Below are 19084 nucleotides of genomic sequence, written 5' to 3'. Positions count from 1 at the left end.
GATCTGTGCAGTGTGCATAGGGATTTGTTCATAGTTTTTTTTATAGTCTGGCCCTCCAATGGTCTGAGGGACAGTGAACTGGCCCCCTGTGTAAAAAGTTTGGGGATCCCTGTTCTAGGTCAACCACAGAAAAATTTCAGAAACAACTCATTAATTTTAAATTGCCTACCCTTCTGGATAGTGCAGGGGTTGGGAACCTATGGCTCACGAGCCAGATGTGGCTCTTTTGACGGCTGCATCTGGCTCGCAGACAAATCTTTAATAAAAAAAAATAATAATAAAGTTAAAAACATAAAACATTCTCATGTTTTACAATCCATTCATTTCCTACCACTCATGTTCATGGTTGTGGGTGGCTGGAGCCAATCACAGCTGTCCTTCAGGACAACACCAAATTTTTATTGGATAATGCAAGGATAGAGGGAATTATATTTTAAAATATGTGGTGTTCATGGCTCTCTCAGCCAAAAAGGTTCCTGACCCCTGGGATAGTGTGATGAAATCTCACATCGTCCTGCTTCTTCCCACCTGGGATGTGAATCATCCCTTTGTTCAGCGTATCCATGCTGTATACCTTACCTGCCAATGAGTCACTTACTAGCTGCCTGGGTATCAGATCTACTGTAGTGGCTTCGCAGTGCTTGTGTTCAAGTAACCCGTATTTTATAATAAAGTTCAAGAATAGTGATGCTGGCAATTAGGATATGACAAAGAGAAGTCATAAAGGGTTTTCTTTAAGTGAAAGGTATGTATGTATAGAAAAAAACCCAAAATATATAGTGTTTGGTGCCATTTGTGGGTTCAGGCATATACTTGGGGACTTGGATCATATCCCTGGTAGAAAAGGGGGCACTATTATAGTCTAAAAGTTTTATTTTACCAAATGAGGAAAAAGAGGATAGCGTATCTTAGTAAGGAATATTTAATAATGAAAAAAATAAGAGTGATTTTTGAGTGTCAGGAATGAGAAGGTAACCAATATTAGAAGGAAAAAGCACAACACACTTTTAAGTGACCAAGGGGAGAGGGGAGAAAATAAATGTTCATTTAATCAAATCAGTAAAAATGAGAAGAATTACTACTATAACTTGTAAATACAAAGTAAGATGGAAGGAATAAAAGGAAGCTTGTTATACTAAGTAAGTATGAGTGGATTGAATTTCTCTAATAATCTAGAGACTATCAGAATTTGGTTAAATAATACAATTTGACCTATATGTTTATAAGAAACACTTAAAACAAATACTAAAATAAAGGTTGTCAAAGAATTAGGTAGGCCCTGGCCGGTTGGCTCAGTAGTAGAGCGTCGGTCTGGCGTGTAGAAGTCCCGGGTTTGATTCCCGGCCAGGGCACACAGGAGAAGCGCCCATCTGCTTCTCCACCCCTCCCCCTCTCCTTCCTCTCTTGTCTCTCTCTTCCCCTCCCGCAGCTGAGGCTCCATTGGAGCAAAGATGGCCCAGGCGCTGGGGATGGCTCCTTGGCCTCTGCCCCAGGCGCTAGAGTGGCTCTGGTCGCAACAGAGCAACGCCCCGGATGGGCAGAGCATCGCCCCCTGGTGGGCAGAGCGTCGCCCCCTGGTGGGTGCGCCGGGTGGATCCCGATTGGGCGCATGCAGGAGTCTGTCTGACTGTCTCTCCCCGTTTCCAGCTTCAGGGAAAAAAAAAAAAAAAAAAGAATAAGGTAGGCTAATGTAAACAAAAATAAAATAGTAGTGCAATTTTTATTTATATTATTTTATTTTTTAGCAAGAGAGAGACAGAGACAGTGAAAGGTACAGAGACAGAGAGGCAGGAAGGGAGACAGATGAGAAGCATCAGTTCTATATTGCGGCACCTTTAGTTGTTCATTGATTGCTTTCTCATATATGCCTTGACCAGGGGGTTCCTGCCGAACCAGTGACCCTTGCTCAAGCCAGCATCCTTGGGGTTTTGAACCTGGGTCTTCAGCATCCCAGGCTGATGCTCTATCTACTAAGCCAGCCACCACTTGGTCAAGCAGTAGTGCAATTTTTATATTAGGCTAAGTGAAGTTTAAGGTTAAAATAAAAGTACTGAACAGGGTAAAGAAGACATGCAATAACACAAACAACTTATGAAAGATAGAAAATCATAAACTCTTAAGCATCAACTTACATATAAAGAAAAAACTAGGAAAAAGCAAGGAGATTTTCATTTAAATAGTACAGTTGAACTAAGATACTGGTAAACCATTTTTTAGAATTGGACAGCTTTAGCAAACAAAAAAATAAATACGAACACAGGTATTTGATTATATAGCTAACAAACTTAACTTAGTATATAGAACTTTGTATTATTTAAATAAAGTGAATACATATGTGTGCTACACACAAATATATGCACACATGACTACCCTGATGTACAAATTTCCTATTACGGAGCATTTAGATGGCTTTCAATTTAATTTTTGTTTTCTATTTCAATTATCAACAGTACTACAATAAATTTTCTTTTACCTCTAGCTTTGTCCATTTTTGTGACTATTATTACAAACTCATTTTCTAGAAATGAAATTTGAGTCAAAGAGTATTATAATTATAGGTATTGTCAGTTGTCTTCAATCACTCTACATTTCTACCTATAATACAATATATGAGTTCATGTGTACCTTTAACATCATTAATCTGGGTATTATCAAATTTTTAAATCTGGTAGGCTAGTTTTTCCCCTCCCTCTCTCCTTCCCTCCCTCCCTTTCTATAGTAAGAGAGAGGGACAGACAGGAAGGGAGAGAGATGAGAAGCATCAACTCATAGTTGTGGCACCTCAGTTTTTCATTGATTGATTTCTCATATATGCCTTGATGGGGAGGGGCTTCAGCTAAACCAGTGACCATGGGGTCATGTCTATGATCCTGTGCTTAAGCCAGCGAGCCTGCTCTCAAGCTGGTGAACCCGTGCTCAAGCCGGCAACTTCGAAGTTTCCAATCTGGTTCCTTAGCATGGCAGGCTGATGCTGTATGCACTGTGCCACCGCCTGGTCAGGCTAGTAGCCTAGTTTTTCATTGCCATTTCTGTAATATCTTAAAATTTTGCTTTTTTAGTATTTTATCTGGAAGCATTATTAGTGTTTTAGAAGGTAACATTAACCTTTCCACTGCAAGGTATCAGTCAACTAAACATTTATATGTCTACATTTTTGTCTAATATCTTTTTATAGTATTGCCCACCAACACACCAAATGTGCGCAGGACCAAGAGAATACGATTGAAACCTTTGGAATACTGGCGGGGGGAGCGAGTAGATTATCAAGAAACTCAGTCAGGTAAAACATACACTTCAATATCTGACAAAAAATCATGAAGATTACTACAGTATTTTTATATATATTTGTGCTAAGCACTGTCCTACATATTTACATACATTATCTCATTTAGTCATCCTCTGCCCAAAATCTGACAAGAATAGATCGAAATCCAGGTTTCTCTAAATACTGTTGAGATGCTGATTTCTTTCTTTTTTTTATTTCTAGTAATTTGAGATGTGTGTGTGTGACTTTATAGTGTTATTGTTTCTTTACTATGTAGGAAGTTTTCTAATTGCATAAAATTAAGTATTTAATCAAAACATGAAAAAATTATAACTGGCAAAGACTAAGTATTCCCACTTATTTATAAGTCTCATCCCACTTTGTCATATATTTCTAAAGCAATTGTAGGGAGATAAAAAAGGACGTGTGATCTTGAAGTTAATTCTTCTCTTTGATGAACAGATATAAATCAAAGGACTAAACTCATACGTGGATTACTATAAATATTTCATTGCTAGCCTTTTGTTTATTATAAATTTCACTGATGACTCTTGCTGTCAAACAACAGGGGTCATTTAATCATTTAAGCAGTGCTTCTTGATTTAGGATTGTAAAGACATTAGTGAAATGAGTTGGTATTTGTGTGACTGAAGTACTTACTAACTGTGAAATGTATTATTACAATAATGTATATTTTTGTACTTTATGAAGAAATTGTTATAATTTAAAGACTTTGTTTCAAAGCTTTTACTTTCCCAGGTATAATAATCTTTTTTGTATTAAATTTCAGGAGGATTTGTGATTGGTGGAATACTGTCCCCAGAAACAGTACCCTCTAAAAGGAAGGCAAAAGGAGAAACGAAAAAAGTCAAAACAATAGTTAACAGGAAAAGGATCTGTCTTGATAATGATGAAAGAAGTATGAACTTATTTCTGAAAGTAACTTTTAGATTATTTTATATATAACAGTGCTTTGAAAAGTAGCTCTTTGTGGATTTTGAAATTTACCTATGAAAACTTCAGGTGTGATACTTTAGGGTAAATTCACTTTTTAATATCCATTATTTTTTATAAATTTTGAAAGTAAATTGATTTTATTTTTTAATTTTTAAATTCTTTATTTTTCAATTGCAGTTGACAGTATTCTATTCGTTTCAGGTTTACAACAGAGTGGTTAGACATTTAAATAACTTTTCTTTAAGTGAGAGGACGGGGGCTATCCCCTTGAATGTGCCCTCCTGAATGTGCCCTGACCAGAATCCACCTGGCAACCCCTGCCTTGGGTGGATGCTCGAATCAACTGAGCTATTTTTAGTGCCCAAGGCTGACATGCTTGAACCAACCAAGCTATCTTCAGCACCCGGGGCCATGCTTGAACTAATGGAGCCACTGGCTGTGGAAGGGGGAGAAAAGGGAGGGGGAAGGGGAGAGAAGCAGATGGTCTCTTCTCTTGTGTGCCTTGACCAGGAATCAAACTGGAATGTCCATACGCTGGGCTGATGCTCTATCCACTGAGCCAACTAGCCAGGGCCAACATTTATATAACTTAAGATATGATCCCACTGGCTTGTTTGGTGGTGGTGCAGTGGATAGAATATCAACCTGGGATGCTGAGGTCCCAGGTTCCAAACCCTGAGGTTGCCAGCTTGAGCATGGGCTTGCCAGCGTAAGCACAGGGTTGCTGGTTTGAGCTCGGGATCCTTGACATTTCAAGGTTAATGGCTTGAGCCAGGGGTCATTGGCTTGACTGGACCCACCCCCACATCCCTGGTCAAAGGCACAAGTGAGCAGCAGTCAGTGAACAACTAAAGTGATGCAGCTATGAATTGATGCTACTTATCTCTCCCTGTCTCTCTTCCTTCCTCTCAAAAAAAAAAAAAAAAAGGGATCCCCTGATAAGTCTAGTACTCACCTGGCACCATTAATAGTTATTACAGTGCTACTGACTATATTCCCTATGCCATACTTGACATCCCATGACTACTTTATAACTACCAATTTGTACTTCTTAATCCCTTCACCTTTTTTACCCAGACCCCCAGTCTGGCAACAATCAGTTTATTCTCTGTATCTATGAGTCTCTTTCTGTTTTGTTTGTTTATCTGTTCTTTTAGATTCTACATATAAGTAATTTTTTTAAATTAGTTTGTATTTCAATTGTGTTTCTTTTGCAGAGAAAAATATAGTGGTAAATCTGAATATATCTCTAGGAGATCCTTTGAAGCCAACGAGCATAAAGGACCCGGACACAGGAAAGATGATTCTCATGGGTAAGATCAGAAATTATATTGAAAATGCTTAATTTAATTGCTAATAAGTACAGACTGGTGGCTTGATGACTGGCTTGTCTATATTCTCTCTCTTGCAGCTCTGTAAGAGCCAAAGTCCAGTAGAGGGTGTAATTTTAATAAGCAGCCCATATGGAGAGTACTCTGGGGGAGTATTGATGGCAAACAACTTTCAGGGGACATGGGGCACCATGCATCTGGCCCCTGAGATACAAGTACTGCCATCAGGAAGTTCCCCAATTAGGTCCAGACCTTCTTTGACCAGAACACATGGGGACAAAGGCTGTTTATAGAGAACCATAGCAAGTTAGCTGGCAGACACCAGGATACACTTTTAAAATGAGACCAGGAAGGGATTGTGGGCAGAACTTAGCCTTTTTGGCAGTGAGATTCTAATAATGGTACCTGGGACATGAAGCCTTTGGAAGATGACTAGCACTTGCATCAATCAGTCAAACAAATGCAGTCCTTAGCCTTATGGTTGGCACCAGGTTGTAGAAGCCTCCTGCTGTATTGAATAGGTATTAAGCAGTTAGTGTCTTGGATGACCATAGGAGGTTCCAAGGGTAGTGCATAGTGTGGTGGGAATAAATAGGGAATACTCAGGTATTTCCCAGCCAGGCAGTATTTATATAATATATAGTAAATACAACCCTGTGACTGTCTCAGTGAGTACCAGGGACTATTTATTCGAAGTCATAGGACAAATAGGTCAAACCAGGGAGGTTATAATGGTATTCATACTTAAAATATTGGCTATGAAATAGGTTCCATTTGGCCACTTAAGTAACAAAATTATTTCTATATTCAGATTTTTTCTTTGGTAGCAGAGGTAGAAGTACAGAGAATTTTGTTTAGTGTAGTGTTTCAATTAAGAACATTGCTCTTCTATACCATGTTAGAAAATTGTGTTGGTAGGAATTCATCACTTTTTGTCTGTTTCTTGAGACTATTTTCTATGTCCTGTAATGTAGGATTACTAGCATTGCCAAATACCTAAAGAAACATTCAGAAGCTGATGATAGAAGAATGTATTAATTAGAGAACTTGGAAGTTTATAAGTAAAAAAAGAAATTCAAAAAGGAGATAGTGATTTGTGAGCAACAGTTAGAACTCTGGTTACTTGGAGCCTTTACCTTAATAAATACAAATCTTCTTTAATCTGTCAAGGAAACACAAAGGAATCTATTGGCATGATGATGATACATTTGTGTTGTGGACTATGTTAAGCTTTTTAAATATGTGGAAGGTCTTATTTGTCTCTTAGCTACTTTTGTTTTTCATTTTAGCTATACTAGCAATAACGATAATGCTGCCTTTATTATTAATAATAACTAAGACTTACCTAATGTTTACTTTGTGTCAATATTTTAAATACTTTATACAGATTAACTCATTTGATATTTACTACTCTAACAGAGATGAACTATTATTATTTTATAGAAAAGAAAATGTAGGCACAGAGAAAGGGAAAGTAACCAGAGTAAGGTTCTGTAGCTTGTAAAACAGAATTATTTGGCATTCTAGCTCCAGAGTCAGTGATCTTAATCACTCTTGTTTTTCTAAGGCAAATTTATATATAGAAGTGACTATTGTAATTATGTGTGCAAATGTTATATCATTGAGCAATGTTATTTTTTCCCTCTTAGATCTTTTAAGGCCACGAGATAGGTATCAGTTTTCATTTGAGAATGGTGAGTTGAAAGTATATAAAACATTGGATACACCCCTTTTTTCTACTGGAAAATTGATATTAGGGCCACATCAAGAAAAGGGAAAGCAGCATGTTGGTATGGATACATTGGTGAGTATATTTCTCTATATATTTATGTTTTGCTGTTGGTACATCATCTGTTTTATTGGGCATGATGAGGCATTAAAAATGCTATTTCCTCAGAAATGATATAGTGCACAGGTAATTCTTTTTTATTTGTTATATCTGTTTGGAGTTAGTCAGCCAATGGTTATTTAAAAGTCCTCTTCAATGTGTAGCAGTGTAGCCTTGAGATTCAGAAGTTTAAGGAATGGGCTTTACTTAAAAGATTCTTAGAATGTTTGTTGGCACAGATATCATTAGAATTTTAGAACTGGGAGGGGGTTACTCTAAATCTCACTTTGATCATGCAGTATAGCAATAAAGAGTTTAAAAGACTTCTTCCAAATTATATAAGTAGTTAGCAGACAGAACTGGGAGCTAGTTTCCTTCAATAAGTATTAAATAATATAGTATTATGGTGTGTATTAGTACCAGTGGCATAGGTCATTAACTCATTCTTTCAATTCAGTGCTGGAGAATCTGTATGAAAGGGAAAGGTGAGAGAGGGAAGCAGTGGTATATTTGTTAAAATCAAAGTTTGTTAGTTCACAGATGAAGTAACAAATTAGCTATGGGAGCTTTCTCAAAAGACAAGAAGAGATTAAAAAGTAGAAGAATACAAAAGTTATGTGATGTGAAGAAAATAAAAAAGCAGGAGAAAAGAGGAAAAAAATAAATGAACAAAGGATAGAAATATTTGAAAATTAAACAATAAATGTTCCTAGAACTAAAAAAAGAAAACAAAAAAGGGACAGCAGTTCACTAAGAAGAACCAGAGTTTCTTTAACAAATGTTTGATTCCAGGCCTGGGACTAAGCTTGAAATATTTTTATCATACCTGGTAGTGAACTATCGAAGACCTTTAGGATTGAGTCATAAGATCTCAGGTTCCACTTGAAGATGTTCCCACTGAACAAATATATGAAAACTTGAATATCAATAAGAATAAATTCAGTGTATTGATACATATGAATTGTCTAAATCCATGCATTTGTAAGTCTGCTACAAAAAGAAAAACTAGAGGATTACTACTGGAATCAAGTGGGTAGAGGTGAAAAGTGAGATTTTGTTTATTTCACTGCTGGAGAAATCTAGGAATCCAACTCATTTTGTCAAGTATGGTAAATAAAGGCAAATAATTAAATATTTATTTGTTATATAAACTGTGCTATTATTTAACCAATATTAGATGAGGGGAAGTTTGTCCTTGTTATAAATATTTCAAGTACTAAATGAAGAAAGAATGTTAGAGTAAAGATTACCATTTTTGCAGTCTCTGAAAAACTATTGGATCTAGGCATTGAGCATCAATATCTGCTAACATTTAAAAGAATACAATCAGATATTATGTGCCTCTAATAGAAGAATGCAGTATCTATGAAGTAGTCTTGCTTGCCTCACCTCCTTAAAAAAACAGAAACAAAGAAAGCAAAACAGAATACCAAAAAAAGTACATATCTGAATGTGATCAAGTCTCTAGGTCTACCAATTCATAGGAAATAAAGAATAATGGACCTTTCAAATGACACTCTGAGGTTGTAATCAGTAAAATCCAGCTGTGCAAAGTGTTTTTACAACACATTTTGCTGCTTGATTTCTTTAATAAATAAGCTGTAAAGAATAATAAAGAACCAGGAGAAACCTATAGAACACTTTCTCAGCCATGGCACAATTGACATTTTGGACGGGATAATTCTCGTTGTGGGGACTATTCTGTACATTGTAGAATATTGAGAAGCATCTCTGGCGTCTACCCACTAGATTCCAGGAGTATCCTTCTAGTGATGAGAATCAAAAATGTCCCTAGACATTGTCAATTGTCCTATGAAGGTCAAAATCAATCCCAAATTGAGAACCACTATAGATTGATTTAAGACTCTTACTTGGATCCTAGTCCAAACAAACTCTAAAAATATGACATTTAACAGATAACTGGAAATTTGATTACGACTGGTAATTTGGCATTAAATATTCATTTATTTTTAGGTATGATGGTAGAGTTGTGGTCATATTTTATAAAAGCACCTGATCTTTAAGGGCATACTGAAATATTTACTAATGATTTGTGATGCTGGACATTTCAAAATAATAGGGCAGGGGTCCCCAAACTACGGCCCGCGGGCCACATGCGGCCCGTGAGGCCATTTATCCGGCTCCCACCGCACTTCCGGAAGGGGCACCTCTTTCATTGGTGGTTGGTGAGAGGAGCATAGTTCCCATTGAAATACTGGTCAGTTTGTTGATTTAAATTTACTTGTTCTTTATTTTAAATATTGTATTTGTTCTCATTTTGTTTTTTTACTTTAAAATAAGATATGTGCAGTGTGCATAGGGATTTGTTCATAGTTTTTTTTATAGTCTGGCCCTCCAACGGTCTGAGGGACAGTGAACTGGCCCCCTGTGTAAAAAGTTTGGGGACCCCTGTAATAGGGAATCTGGGAAGTAGAGAGACTGAATAGGGCTGGTTATTGGTGTTAGGTACACATAGGAGTTCATCATTCCATTATGTATTGCAAAAGCCTTCTTAGTAAATTATTTGCAAAAATGGGGAAATGGTGTGCTTAGAGAGCCAAACTGAATAAATAAGGAAAAAACACCTAGAAATATATACTTGACACTCTCGTTTGTGGTTGTCACCTTTTGTCTTTTAAATTGAGGTAAAATATTTTTAGATGTAGTAAAAATACTTGTTTTATTAAATTATAAAAGTACTTTTAGAACCACTTCAAGAGCTTTTTTCCCACTTAGGGAATTAGTACATGTAGTGGTTAAGAACATGAATTTTGGGATCAAAGTGCCTGAGTTCAGATCTCAGCTTGCCATCTACATTGTGAACTTGGAAGGTTGCGTGCCTTCTGAGCCTCATTTTCTTTTTTTTTTTTTTTTTTGTATTTTTCTGAAGCTGGAAACGGGGAGAGACAGTCAGACAGACTCCTGCATGCGCCCGACCGGGATCCACCCGGCACGCCCACCGGGGGCGATGCTCTGCCTTGACCAGAGCCACTTTAGCGCCTGGGGCAGAGGCCAAGGAGCCATCCCCAGCGCCCGGGCCATCTTTGCTCCAATGGAGCCTTGGCTGCGGGAGGGGAAGAGAGAGACAGAGAGGAAGGAGGGGAGGGTGGAGAAGCAAGTGGGCGCTTCTCCTGTGTGCCCTGGCCCGGAATCGAACCCGATTCCCCCGCACGCCAGGCCGACACTCTACTGCTGAGCCAACCGGCCAGGGCCAAGCCTCATTTTCTTTATCTGTGAAAAGCTACTAAGGCCCTGGCCAGGTCACTCAGTTGGTTAGAGCATCGTCCCAATATACTGAGTTTGCGAGTTCTATCCCCAGTCAGAGCATATATAAGAATCAACCAATGATGGCACAAATAAGTGGAGCAACAGGTCAGTGTTTCTGTCTGTCTTTATCTCTCTCCCTTCCTCTCTAAAAAATCAATCAATCAATAATAATAAAAAAACTATTATAATAGTACTGGTCTTACTGGTAGGATACATTAAATGAATAAAAATAAAGTGCTCAGAACAGTGGCTGGTGCAGAGTATGTGCTATATAGGTGCTAGCTACTTGATACTATTGTTTTTCTGGTATTTTAGGTTCAGTTTACAAAATAGTTAAAAAAAAGAGAAAGAAGAAAAAGGAAGAGGAGAAGGAATAATTTTATTTTGCAAAATATTCTTGGTGGCTAAGTCTCAAGATTTGAGTCTTAACATTTGAAGGCCTTTCATTTGTTAATGTACATCTTTTGAAGGCTGTTATTTTTTCATACTTCTTGTAAGTTTTTTTAAGGTATAGTTGTGATGGTTCAATTTGAAATGAGACTTTAATTTTAATTTTACAGGTATTTTATGTTAACTTTGGTGACCTTTTATGCACCTTACATGAAACACCTTATGTAATAACAACTGGGGATTCATTCTATGTTCCTTCAGGTAAGAATAATTAAAGATATTCTCTTTCACATGGTTAAATATTTATATAATTGCTCAAGAGCACCATAAAAATAGAAGCCACAGTGGTCAAATAAAGTATATATAATGTGACTGCTGCCAAAGAAGTTTGGTACATATTTTTTTTTAATTTTGTCATTAGGTAAGTATGTGAGTATTTTGATACATGAAAATTGAGCAAGATTTATTTACTTTATTGCTGAATATAAAAATAGTTAGAAAATTTGTCGCTGTATCCAGGGTAGAGGGAAAATTATTCCCCTTGTGTTATCTCTAAGACATATAAATCAAGCAATTTTTATTTTTATTTATTTATTTTTTTGTGACAGAGTCGGAGAGAAGGACAGACAGACAGGAAGGGAGAGAGATGAGAAGCATCAATTCTTTATTACGGCACCTTAGTTGTTCATTGATTGCTTTCTCAAATATGCCTTTACTGGGGGCTTCAGCAGAATGAGTGACCCCCTGCTCGAGCCAGCGACCTTGGGCTCAAGCTCGTGAGCTTTGCTCAAACCAGATGAACCCACGCTCAAGCTGGCGACCTCGGGGTCTCGAATCTGGGTCCTCCGCATCCCAGTCCGACACTCTATTCACAGTGCCACCACCTGGTCAGGCATAGTTAAGCAATTTTTAGTAATTTAATTAATTAATTAATTAATTAATTAATTTGTATTTTTTCTGAAGTTGGAAATGGGGAGGCAGTCAGACAGACTCCCGCATGCACCCGACCAGGATCCACCCGGCATGCCCACCAGGGGGCGATGCTCTGCCCATCTGGGGCACTGCTCTGTCGCAACCAGAGTCATTCAAGCGCCTGAGGCAGAGGCCACAGAGCCATCCTCAGCGCCCGGGCAAACTTTTTTTTTTTTAATTAATTAATTTATTTTTTACAGAGACCGAGAGTGAGTCAGAGAGAGGGATAGACAGGGACAGACAGACAGGAACGGAGAGAGATGAGAAGCATCAATCATTAGTTTTTCATTGCGCGTTGCAACACCTTAGTTGTTCATTGATTGCTTTCTCAGATGTGCCTTGACCATGGGCCTTCAGCAGACCGAGTAACCCCTTGCTGGAGCCAGCGACCTTGGGTTCAAGCTGGTGGGCTTTTCCTCAAAGCAGATGAGCCGCACTCAAGCTGGCGACCTCGAGGTCTTGAACCCGGGTCCTCTGCATCCCAGTCCGACACTATCTACTGTGCCACCACCTGGTCAGGCAACACCTGGGCCAACTTTGCTCCAATGGAGCCTTGGCTGCAGGAGGGGAAGAAAGAGACAGAGAGGAAGGAGAGGGGGAGGAAGGAGAAGCAGATGGGTGCTTTTCCTATGTGCCCTGGCTGGGAATCGACCCGGGACTCCTGCACGCCAGGCCGACGCTCTACCACTGAGCCAACCGGCCAGGGCCAGTAGTTTATTTATTTATTTATTTATTTTTCAATTTTATTTTTTCAGAGACAGAGAGAGGGACAGACAGGGACAGACAGACAGGAACGGAGAGAGACGAGAAGCATCAATCATCAGTCTTTCCTTGCGACACCTTAATTGTTCATTGATTGCTCTCTCATATGTGCCTTGACTGTGGGGCCACAGCACCAAATAACCGCTTGCTCGAGCCAGCAACCCCGGGTCCAGGCTGGTGAGCTTTGCTCAAACCAGACAAGCCCGCACTCAAGCTGGCGACCTCAGGGTCTCGAACCTGGGTCCTCCACATCCCAGTCCGATGCTCCATCCACTGCACCACTGCCTGGTCAGGCCAGTAGTTTATTTTAAACATTCTGGATAGTATGCTTCATCACTTATTGAAGAACACAAGTCTTTGGAAATAGGAATTTTAATTTGTTCATTCAACATATGTGATTGAGAGTTTATCAAACATTGTTCCAAAAAATGTGGGATACATAACAACAAAACAGGCAAAAATCCCTGCCCTCATGAAGCTTACATTATAATGAGAGGAGATAATAATAGAAGCTATGTTTGTATAGTCTTTCGTATGTGTCAGCACTATTATAAACTCTTTACATATTGTTATTCAATCTTAATATATATCAATTTCTAATATATAGAAAGGTACATTGTGGTACTCAATGCTCTAAACCTGCCTTTGTGTGCTGTTAGTCTGTATTTCACTTTTGCTGTTATTATCTAATTTATGTAAAAATACCATTTGCCTTTTTTTAACCTTGAGATTTAATTTTACTTAACATTTTACCTTTTATACTTACCGTATTTCCCATGTATAAAACATACCCTTTTTCGAAAAATTTGGGGTCTAAAAACTGAGTGTGTCTTATACAGTGTTTGTGGCATTTCAAATGCCATAGATGGAACTGAGGATGAGGCAATTATGAAGACAGTTATTCGTCATCAGACACAGATGAAGACAAGCTAATGGATGGGAGTTTTGACAGTGATGAGGAGTTGTATGAATTACATGATAAATAAAACTTGAGTTCAATAACTTTATGTAATACTTTTTTTTAATTTCAAATTTCAGGCCCCAAAATTAAAGTGCATCTTATACATGGGGAAATACGGTAGCTATATATACATATAATCTGATTTAGGGGAATCCACAGCAGTTCTAAAGACCCTAAGAACTATTGGGTTCAGAGAGAGTTTCTTTTCCTGCACCCTTGTCTGATTCATCTTTGTATGTTCATTATCAAAATGATGTGAAGTTTACATTCTTTTAAGTTTAATGTGGGTCACAGGTGGTGGTTAACTCTTAGATTCATGGAAATAAGAGGTACTTTGGGTTAAACTAATTGATTTTTGGTTCTGTATACTTTAACTGCTTTAGTGATGTCTAAACATTTAATCCAAAGGAAATGATTTTGTGGAAATAACTATTAATTTTATTTTCTTACTACTTCTAGGTAATTATTACAACATCAAAAATCTCCTGAATGAGGAAAGTGTTCTTCTTTTCACTCAGATAAAAAGATGAAAGATGAAGCCAAGTTTAAATGTGTGTGTGTGTGTGTGTGTGTGTGTGTGTATGTGCACACATATATGCATACATTCATATACACGTGTAATAGTTTGTGCAGTTGGGACATTTAATTTGTAATTATTTGTGATATTGTAAAGTAAAAAATTTATTTAGAATCTAGCCAATGAATCTGCTTACCTGAATGTGTTTCTGCAGAAATTTGGAGAAAGCTGGCAATAGTAAAGCCATGTTACAAGCCTTAAAGACATTTAAAGTCATTAAGGTCCCTGAAAATGGCTATAAGGAAAAAAAAAATTATTTAGTTCTCTGTGTATTAGTATCTGATGAATAATTTGAACTCCTACATGTATTTTCTAAAGTGACACCCATATTCTTAGTATTTTAATAACATAAAAAGAATGCTAAAATCACTGTTCCCACAGTGAAGTATAAGATATTTTTCTTTATCAGAAGAGATATGATTAATGTGTCCATTCATTTAAAATTTTTTTCCAAATATTAGTTTTAAGTCACTAATCCAAAATATCCAGTAAATCTGTTGTAAAATGGTACATCTGTATTACTTTCCTAAGGCTGTCGTAACAAAATAGTACATACTGGATGGCTTAAAACAAAATATTATCTCACAGTTTCAGAGACTAGAAGTTGAAATTCATGTGTTGAGAGGGCCATACTCTCGTATCTGTAGGTTTCACAAGAATGCTTCTGCTTAAAACCTATCTTTCTGTTAATAGGAGAGTCAGTGTGAAAGATCATTACAGAATGACTCGGGCCTTCTTACCATGTACCACAGATACTATATATAAGAAAACAAGAGGTTTTAGGGAAGAAAATTATTAAATATCAGAAACAAATGCTAGCACCTATATATTCCTGAATTGAAGTATTCACTTATTTTATTGATATAATTTACTTATAGTCAAATGCATAGATCTTAATTACAGTTCAGAGTTTTTGACGAGCACATCTTACACCTAAGCAATCCACAAAATTTTTGTCACTTCAGGAAGTTCCTTCCCTTCTTATCCAGTCGTTGCCAACCTCTTGGGGCACTCTTCTATATTTCATTGTAGGTAGGTTTTGCTTGTTCTAGATCTTTATATGAATGGACTCATAAAAGAAACTTGTAATCAGCAACTATGTAATATTCATCCACTGTGGTGTGTATATCAGTCACTTGTGTTTTATTGCTGAATGGTATTCCATCTGAATATATCACTTTTTCTCTTGATGGACATTTGGGTTGATTCCCGTTTTGAAGTATTGTGAATAAAGCTGCTATAGATATTCTTCTCAAGTAAATTGGACATAGTTTTTGTTTCTTTTGGATTGATACCTATTAATTGCTAGATTAAAGTATGTGTGTCTGATTGATGTTACAAGAAACTGCCACTTTTCCAAAGTCATTGTATCATTCTTACATTTCCACTAGCAAATTATGCAATTTATGCTAATTGCAGGGTTTTTTTCTTTTGCCAACAGTTGGTGTTATCAGTCTTTCATTTTATCCATTCCAGTAGGTTGAAATTACATTTTTGGGAAGATATAAGTTTTATGTAATGTTTAGCTTTTATGTTTTATAATCCATCTCAAATTAATTTCTTTTATATAGTATCAGGTACAGGTGAAAGTCAGTTTTTCTTTTCCTGTATAGATATCCAGTTTTCTTTGTTGAAAAGTTTTCCAAGTGCTGAGTCTTCTAATTTTGTTTAAGTTTCTAGGTCATTTTGGCAATTGTAGGTCCTTTTCATTTGGTTATAAATTTTAAAATTAGCTTTTCAATATTTTCTGTAAAGCTTGCTGGGATGTTGATTGGAATTGCACTGACTCTTTAGATCAATTTGGGAAGGACTATCATCTGAACCAATATTATTTGCTCTTCAGTAAATGATATATCTTTCCAGTTACTTAGATCTTAATTTCTTTGATGTTATTTTATAGTTTCAAAGTAGAGATATAGCTTACCGTTTTTAGAAAAAACTTATTACTAGGCATTACAATGTTTTTGATGTTATCGTTTCTCTAATTTCATTTTTTTTCAAGTTTTTGTTGCTAACATTTAGAAGTACAGTTGACTTTTGTGTACAGTCAAGTACCACATAATGTTTTGGTCAACGATGAACTGTGTATATACTATAGTATATACTGTAGTATATACTGATGAAATCACCTATATTCTGTAACTTTGCTAAGTCCAGTTATTCTTTTTTTAAAAGATTGCTTAGGATTTTTTATGAATATTATATATACCATCACATCTGTCCCATAAGATTTTAATAAAACTGAAAATTTCCCGTCAGCTAGTAATGATGTATGTAGCATTCTTAATGTAACTCAATGCATTATTCACATATTAGTGATGATTTTGGTGTAAACAAAATGAGCTGCTAGTCATATAAAAGTATAGCACATGCAGTTATGTACAGGTCATAGCACTTGATAATGATAATGAGTATGTTACTGGTTTATGTGTTTACTATACTTTTTATTGTTATTTTAGGTTGTATTTTTTATACTTATAAAAATGTTTGTTATAAAACAGTTTGACATGTTACACAGGTAGAAGTTTCATCTCCTGTTTAGCACATCACTTGACTACATGATTTCCTCTTGTGCTTGATCTAATCTCATGTTGTTTTGTACAGTAATGTGCTATACAGGCTTGTAGCCTGGGAGCAGTATAGCCTAAGAGTGTGGTAGGCTATACCATCTGTATTTGTATAAATACACTCTGTGATGTTCTCACAATGATGAAATCACCTATATTCTGTAACTTTGCTAAGTCCAGCTATTCTTTTTTTAAAAGATTGCTTAGGATTTTTTATTAATATTATATATACCATCACATCTGTAAATAAAGATTTCCTGACTTTTTTCCCCCAACTTCTGTGCCTTGTATTTCTTTTTCTTAATATACTATACTGGCTAGAATCTCCAGCACAGTGTTGGTTAGAAAGCAAACAGCTATCCTGTCTTGTGCTCAACCTTAATGGCATTCAGTATTTCACCCTATAGTATAAGGTTGCCTATAAACTTTAATAGATATTTTTAATTAGATTGAGGAAGTTATTTCCATTTCTAGTTTTTTAAAAAAGTATCCAGAATCTGCCTGACCTGTGGTGGCACAGTGGATAAAGTGTCGACCTGGAAATGCTGAGGTCGCTGGTTTGAAACCCTGGGCTTGCCTGGTCAAGGCACATATGGGAGTTGATACTTCCAGCTCCTCCCCCCTTCTCTCTCTCTCTGTCTCTCTCTCCTCTCTCTCCCTCTCTCTCTCTCTCTCTCTCTCTCTCTCTCTCCTCTCTAAAAATGAATAAATAAAATAATTTTTAAAAAGAAAAAGAAATAAAAAAAAGTATCCAGAATCTGTGTCTATTGAAATGATGATGACTTTCTCATTTGTAATATACCTTTTTAAATATAATTCACAAAATGTGAATTACATTTTTTTTCGAATTTTGATCTCCCCTTGAATTTTTGAGATAGAGGCCACTCGGATATGTATTATTTTATTTATATATTGTTGTATTGCATTTCTTCCTATTTTGTTAGGGGCTTTTTATGTGTGATTAGGTCCTTGAGGAAATAGTGATCTGTGGGTCTTATTTTTGTTGTTGTTACTGTTGTTGTTATGACATTGTCAAGTGTTGGTTTCAAGGTTTACAGACCTTATAAAATGATTTAGAAAGTTTTTTTTTGTAATTTCTGGTAGAGTTTATAAAAGATTGTTACTATTTCCATCTCAGATGTTAGAACTACTAGTAAAACTATCCAGGCCCTGTGTTCTCTTCATGGGAAGATTTTAAATTATGGTTCTGACTTATTTAATAAATATCAGAGTATTCAGATTTCTTGTCTCTCTAGTTTTGGTAAATTTGTTTTTGAAGAATTTGCCTGTATCTAAACTTCAAACTTGATGTGCACATATATTTTATAATATTTTCTCTTTCAACAACTTTTATAAGACAAAATAGTCTTATAATATGCTTAAATTAATATAAACATGTTTAGTATAATATCTGTAGCACAAGTTACGCTACAAATTGTCTTTTTTTTTCTTGGTTAGGTTTTTTTTCTTTCTTTGTATTTTTCTGAAGTGAGAAGCCAGGAGACAGACAGATTCCCCCATGCACTCGACTGGGATCCATCCGGCAAAGCCCACCAGGGGGCGATGCTCTTCCTATCTGGTGCGCTCCATTGCAACCAGAGCCATTCCAGCGCCTGATGCGGAGGCCATGGAGCCATCCTCAGCGCCTGGGCAAACCTTGCACCAATGGAGCCTTGGCCATGGGAGGGGAGGAGAGAGAGAGAACGGAGAGGGGAAAGGGTGGAGAAGCAGATGGTCGCTTCTTCTGTGTGCCCTGGCTGGGAATTGAACCCAGAACTTCCACATGCTGGGCTGGTGCTTTACCACTGAGCCAGCTAGCCAGGGCTCTTGGTTAGTTTTACTAAGCTTATCAGTTTTGTTGCTTTTTCAAAATAATTTTTGTTTTCATTGAATTTTCTCTATTGTCTTTCTGTTCCTATTTCATTGATTTTTGTACTGCCTACTACTTACATTGGGCATTATTTGTTCTTCTTTACCTAGCTTCTTAAGATGGATTGTTAGATTATTTTGCAATTTTCTTCCTTTCTAATTCAGCCATTTAAAGCTACACTTAATTTGTTGACCTTGTTTTTTTAGTTCAAAACATTTTATAATTTTTTTGTGTGTGGTGTCCCTTTGGACCAATGAGTTATTTGGAAGTGTTGCTGATAAATTCCATATATTTAAGAATTTTCCTATTTATTTTTCTGTATTGATTTAGGGATTTG

General features: G+C 36.7%; 1 protein-coding gene and 1 non-coding gene across 2 annotated transcripts in view; both read left to right on the top strand.

Moving 5' to 3' along the window:
• The window catches only part of CENPC (centromere protein C), a 70161-nt gene extending 53009 nt beyond the window's left edge, over positions 1 to 17152 (top strand). The window contains exons 14-19 of the mRNA XM_066387789.1: positions 3176 to 3280; positions 4056 to 4184; positions 5440 to 5535; positions 7203 to 7357; positions 11209 to 11299; positions 14193 to 17152. Of these exons, the coding sequence (XP_066243886.1) occupies positions 3176 to 3280; positions 4056 to 4184; positions 5440 to 5535; positions 7203 to 7357; positions 11209 to 11299; positions 14193 to 14263 (647 nt within the window). The 3' untranslated portion in view covers positions 14264 to 17152. The remainder of the gene's footprint in view (positions 1 to 3175; positions 3281 to 4055; positions 4185 to 5439; positions 5536 to 7202; positions 7358 to 11208; positions 11300 to 14192) is intronic.
• Positions 14423 to 14553, top strand: LOC136407403 (small nucleolar RNA SNORA33). The gene has a single exon (XR_010751943.1). It is a non-coding gene; the product is annotated as a small nucleolar RNA SNORA33 (small nucleolar RNA).
• Positions 17153 to 19084: the final 1932 nt, after the last annotated feature.

This window comes from Saccopteryx leptura, chromosome 5 (assembly GCF_036850995.1).
Source record: "Saccopteryx leptura isolate mSacLep1 chromosome 5, mSacLep1_pri_phased_curated, whole genome shotgun sequence".
Taxonomy (NCBI): Eukaryota; Metazoa; Chordata; class Mammalia; order Chiroptera; family Emballonuridae; genus Saccopteryx; species Saccopteryx leptura.
Note: the sequence above shows the minus strand (reverse complement) of the source record. Positions and strands in the feature narration are given on the sequence as shown.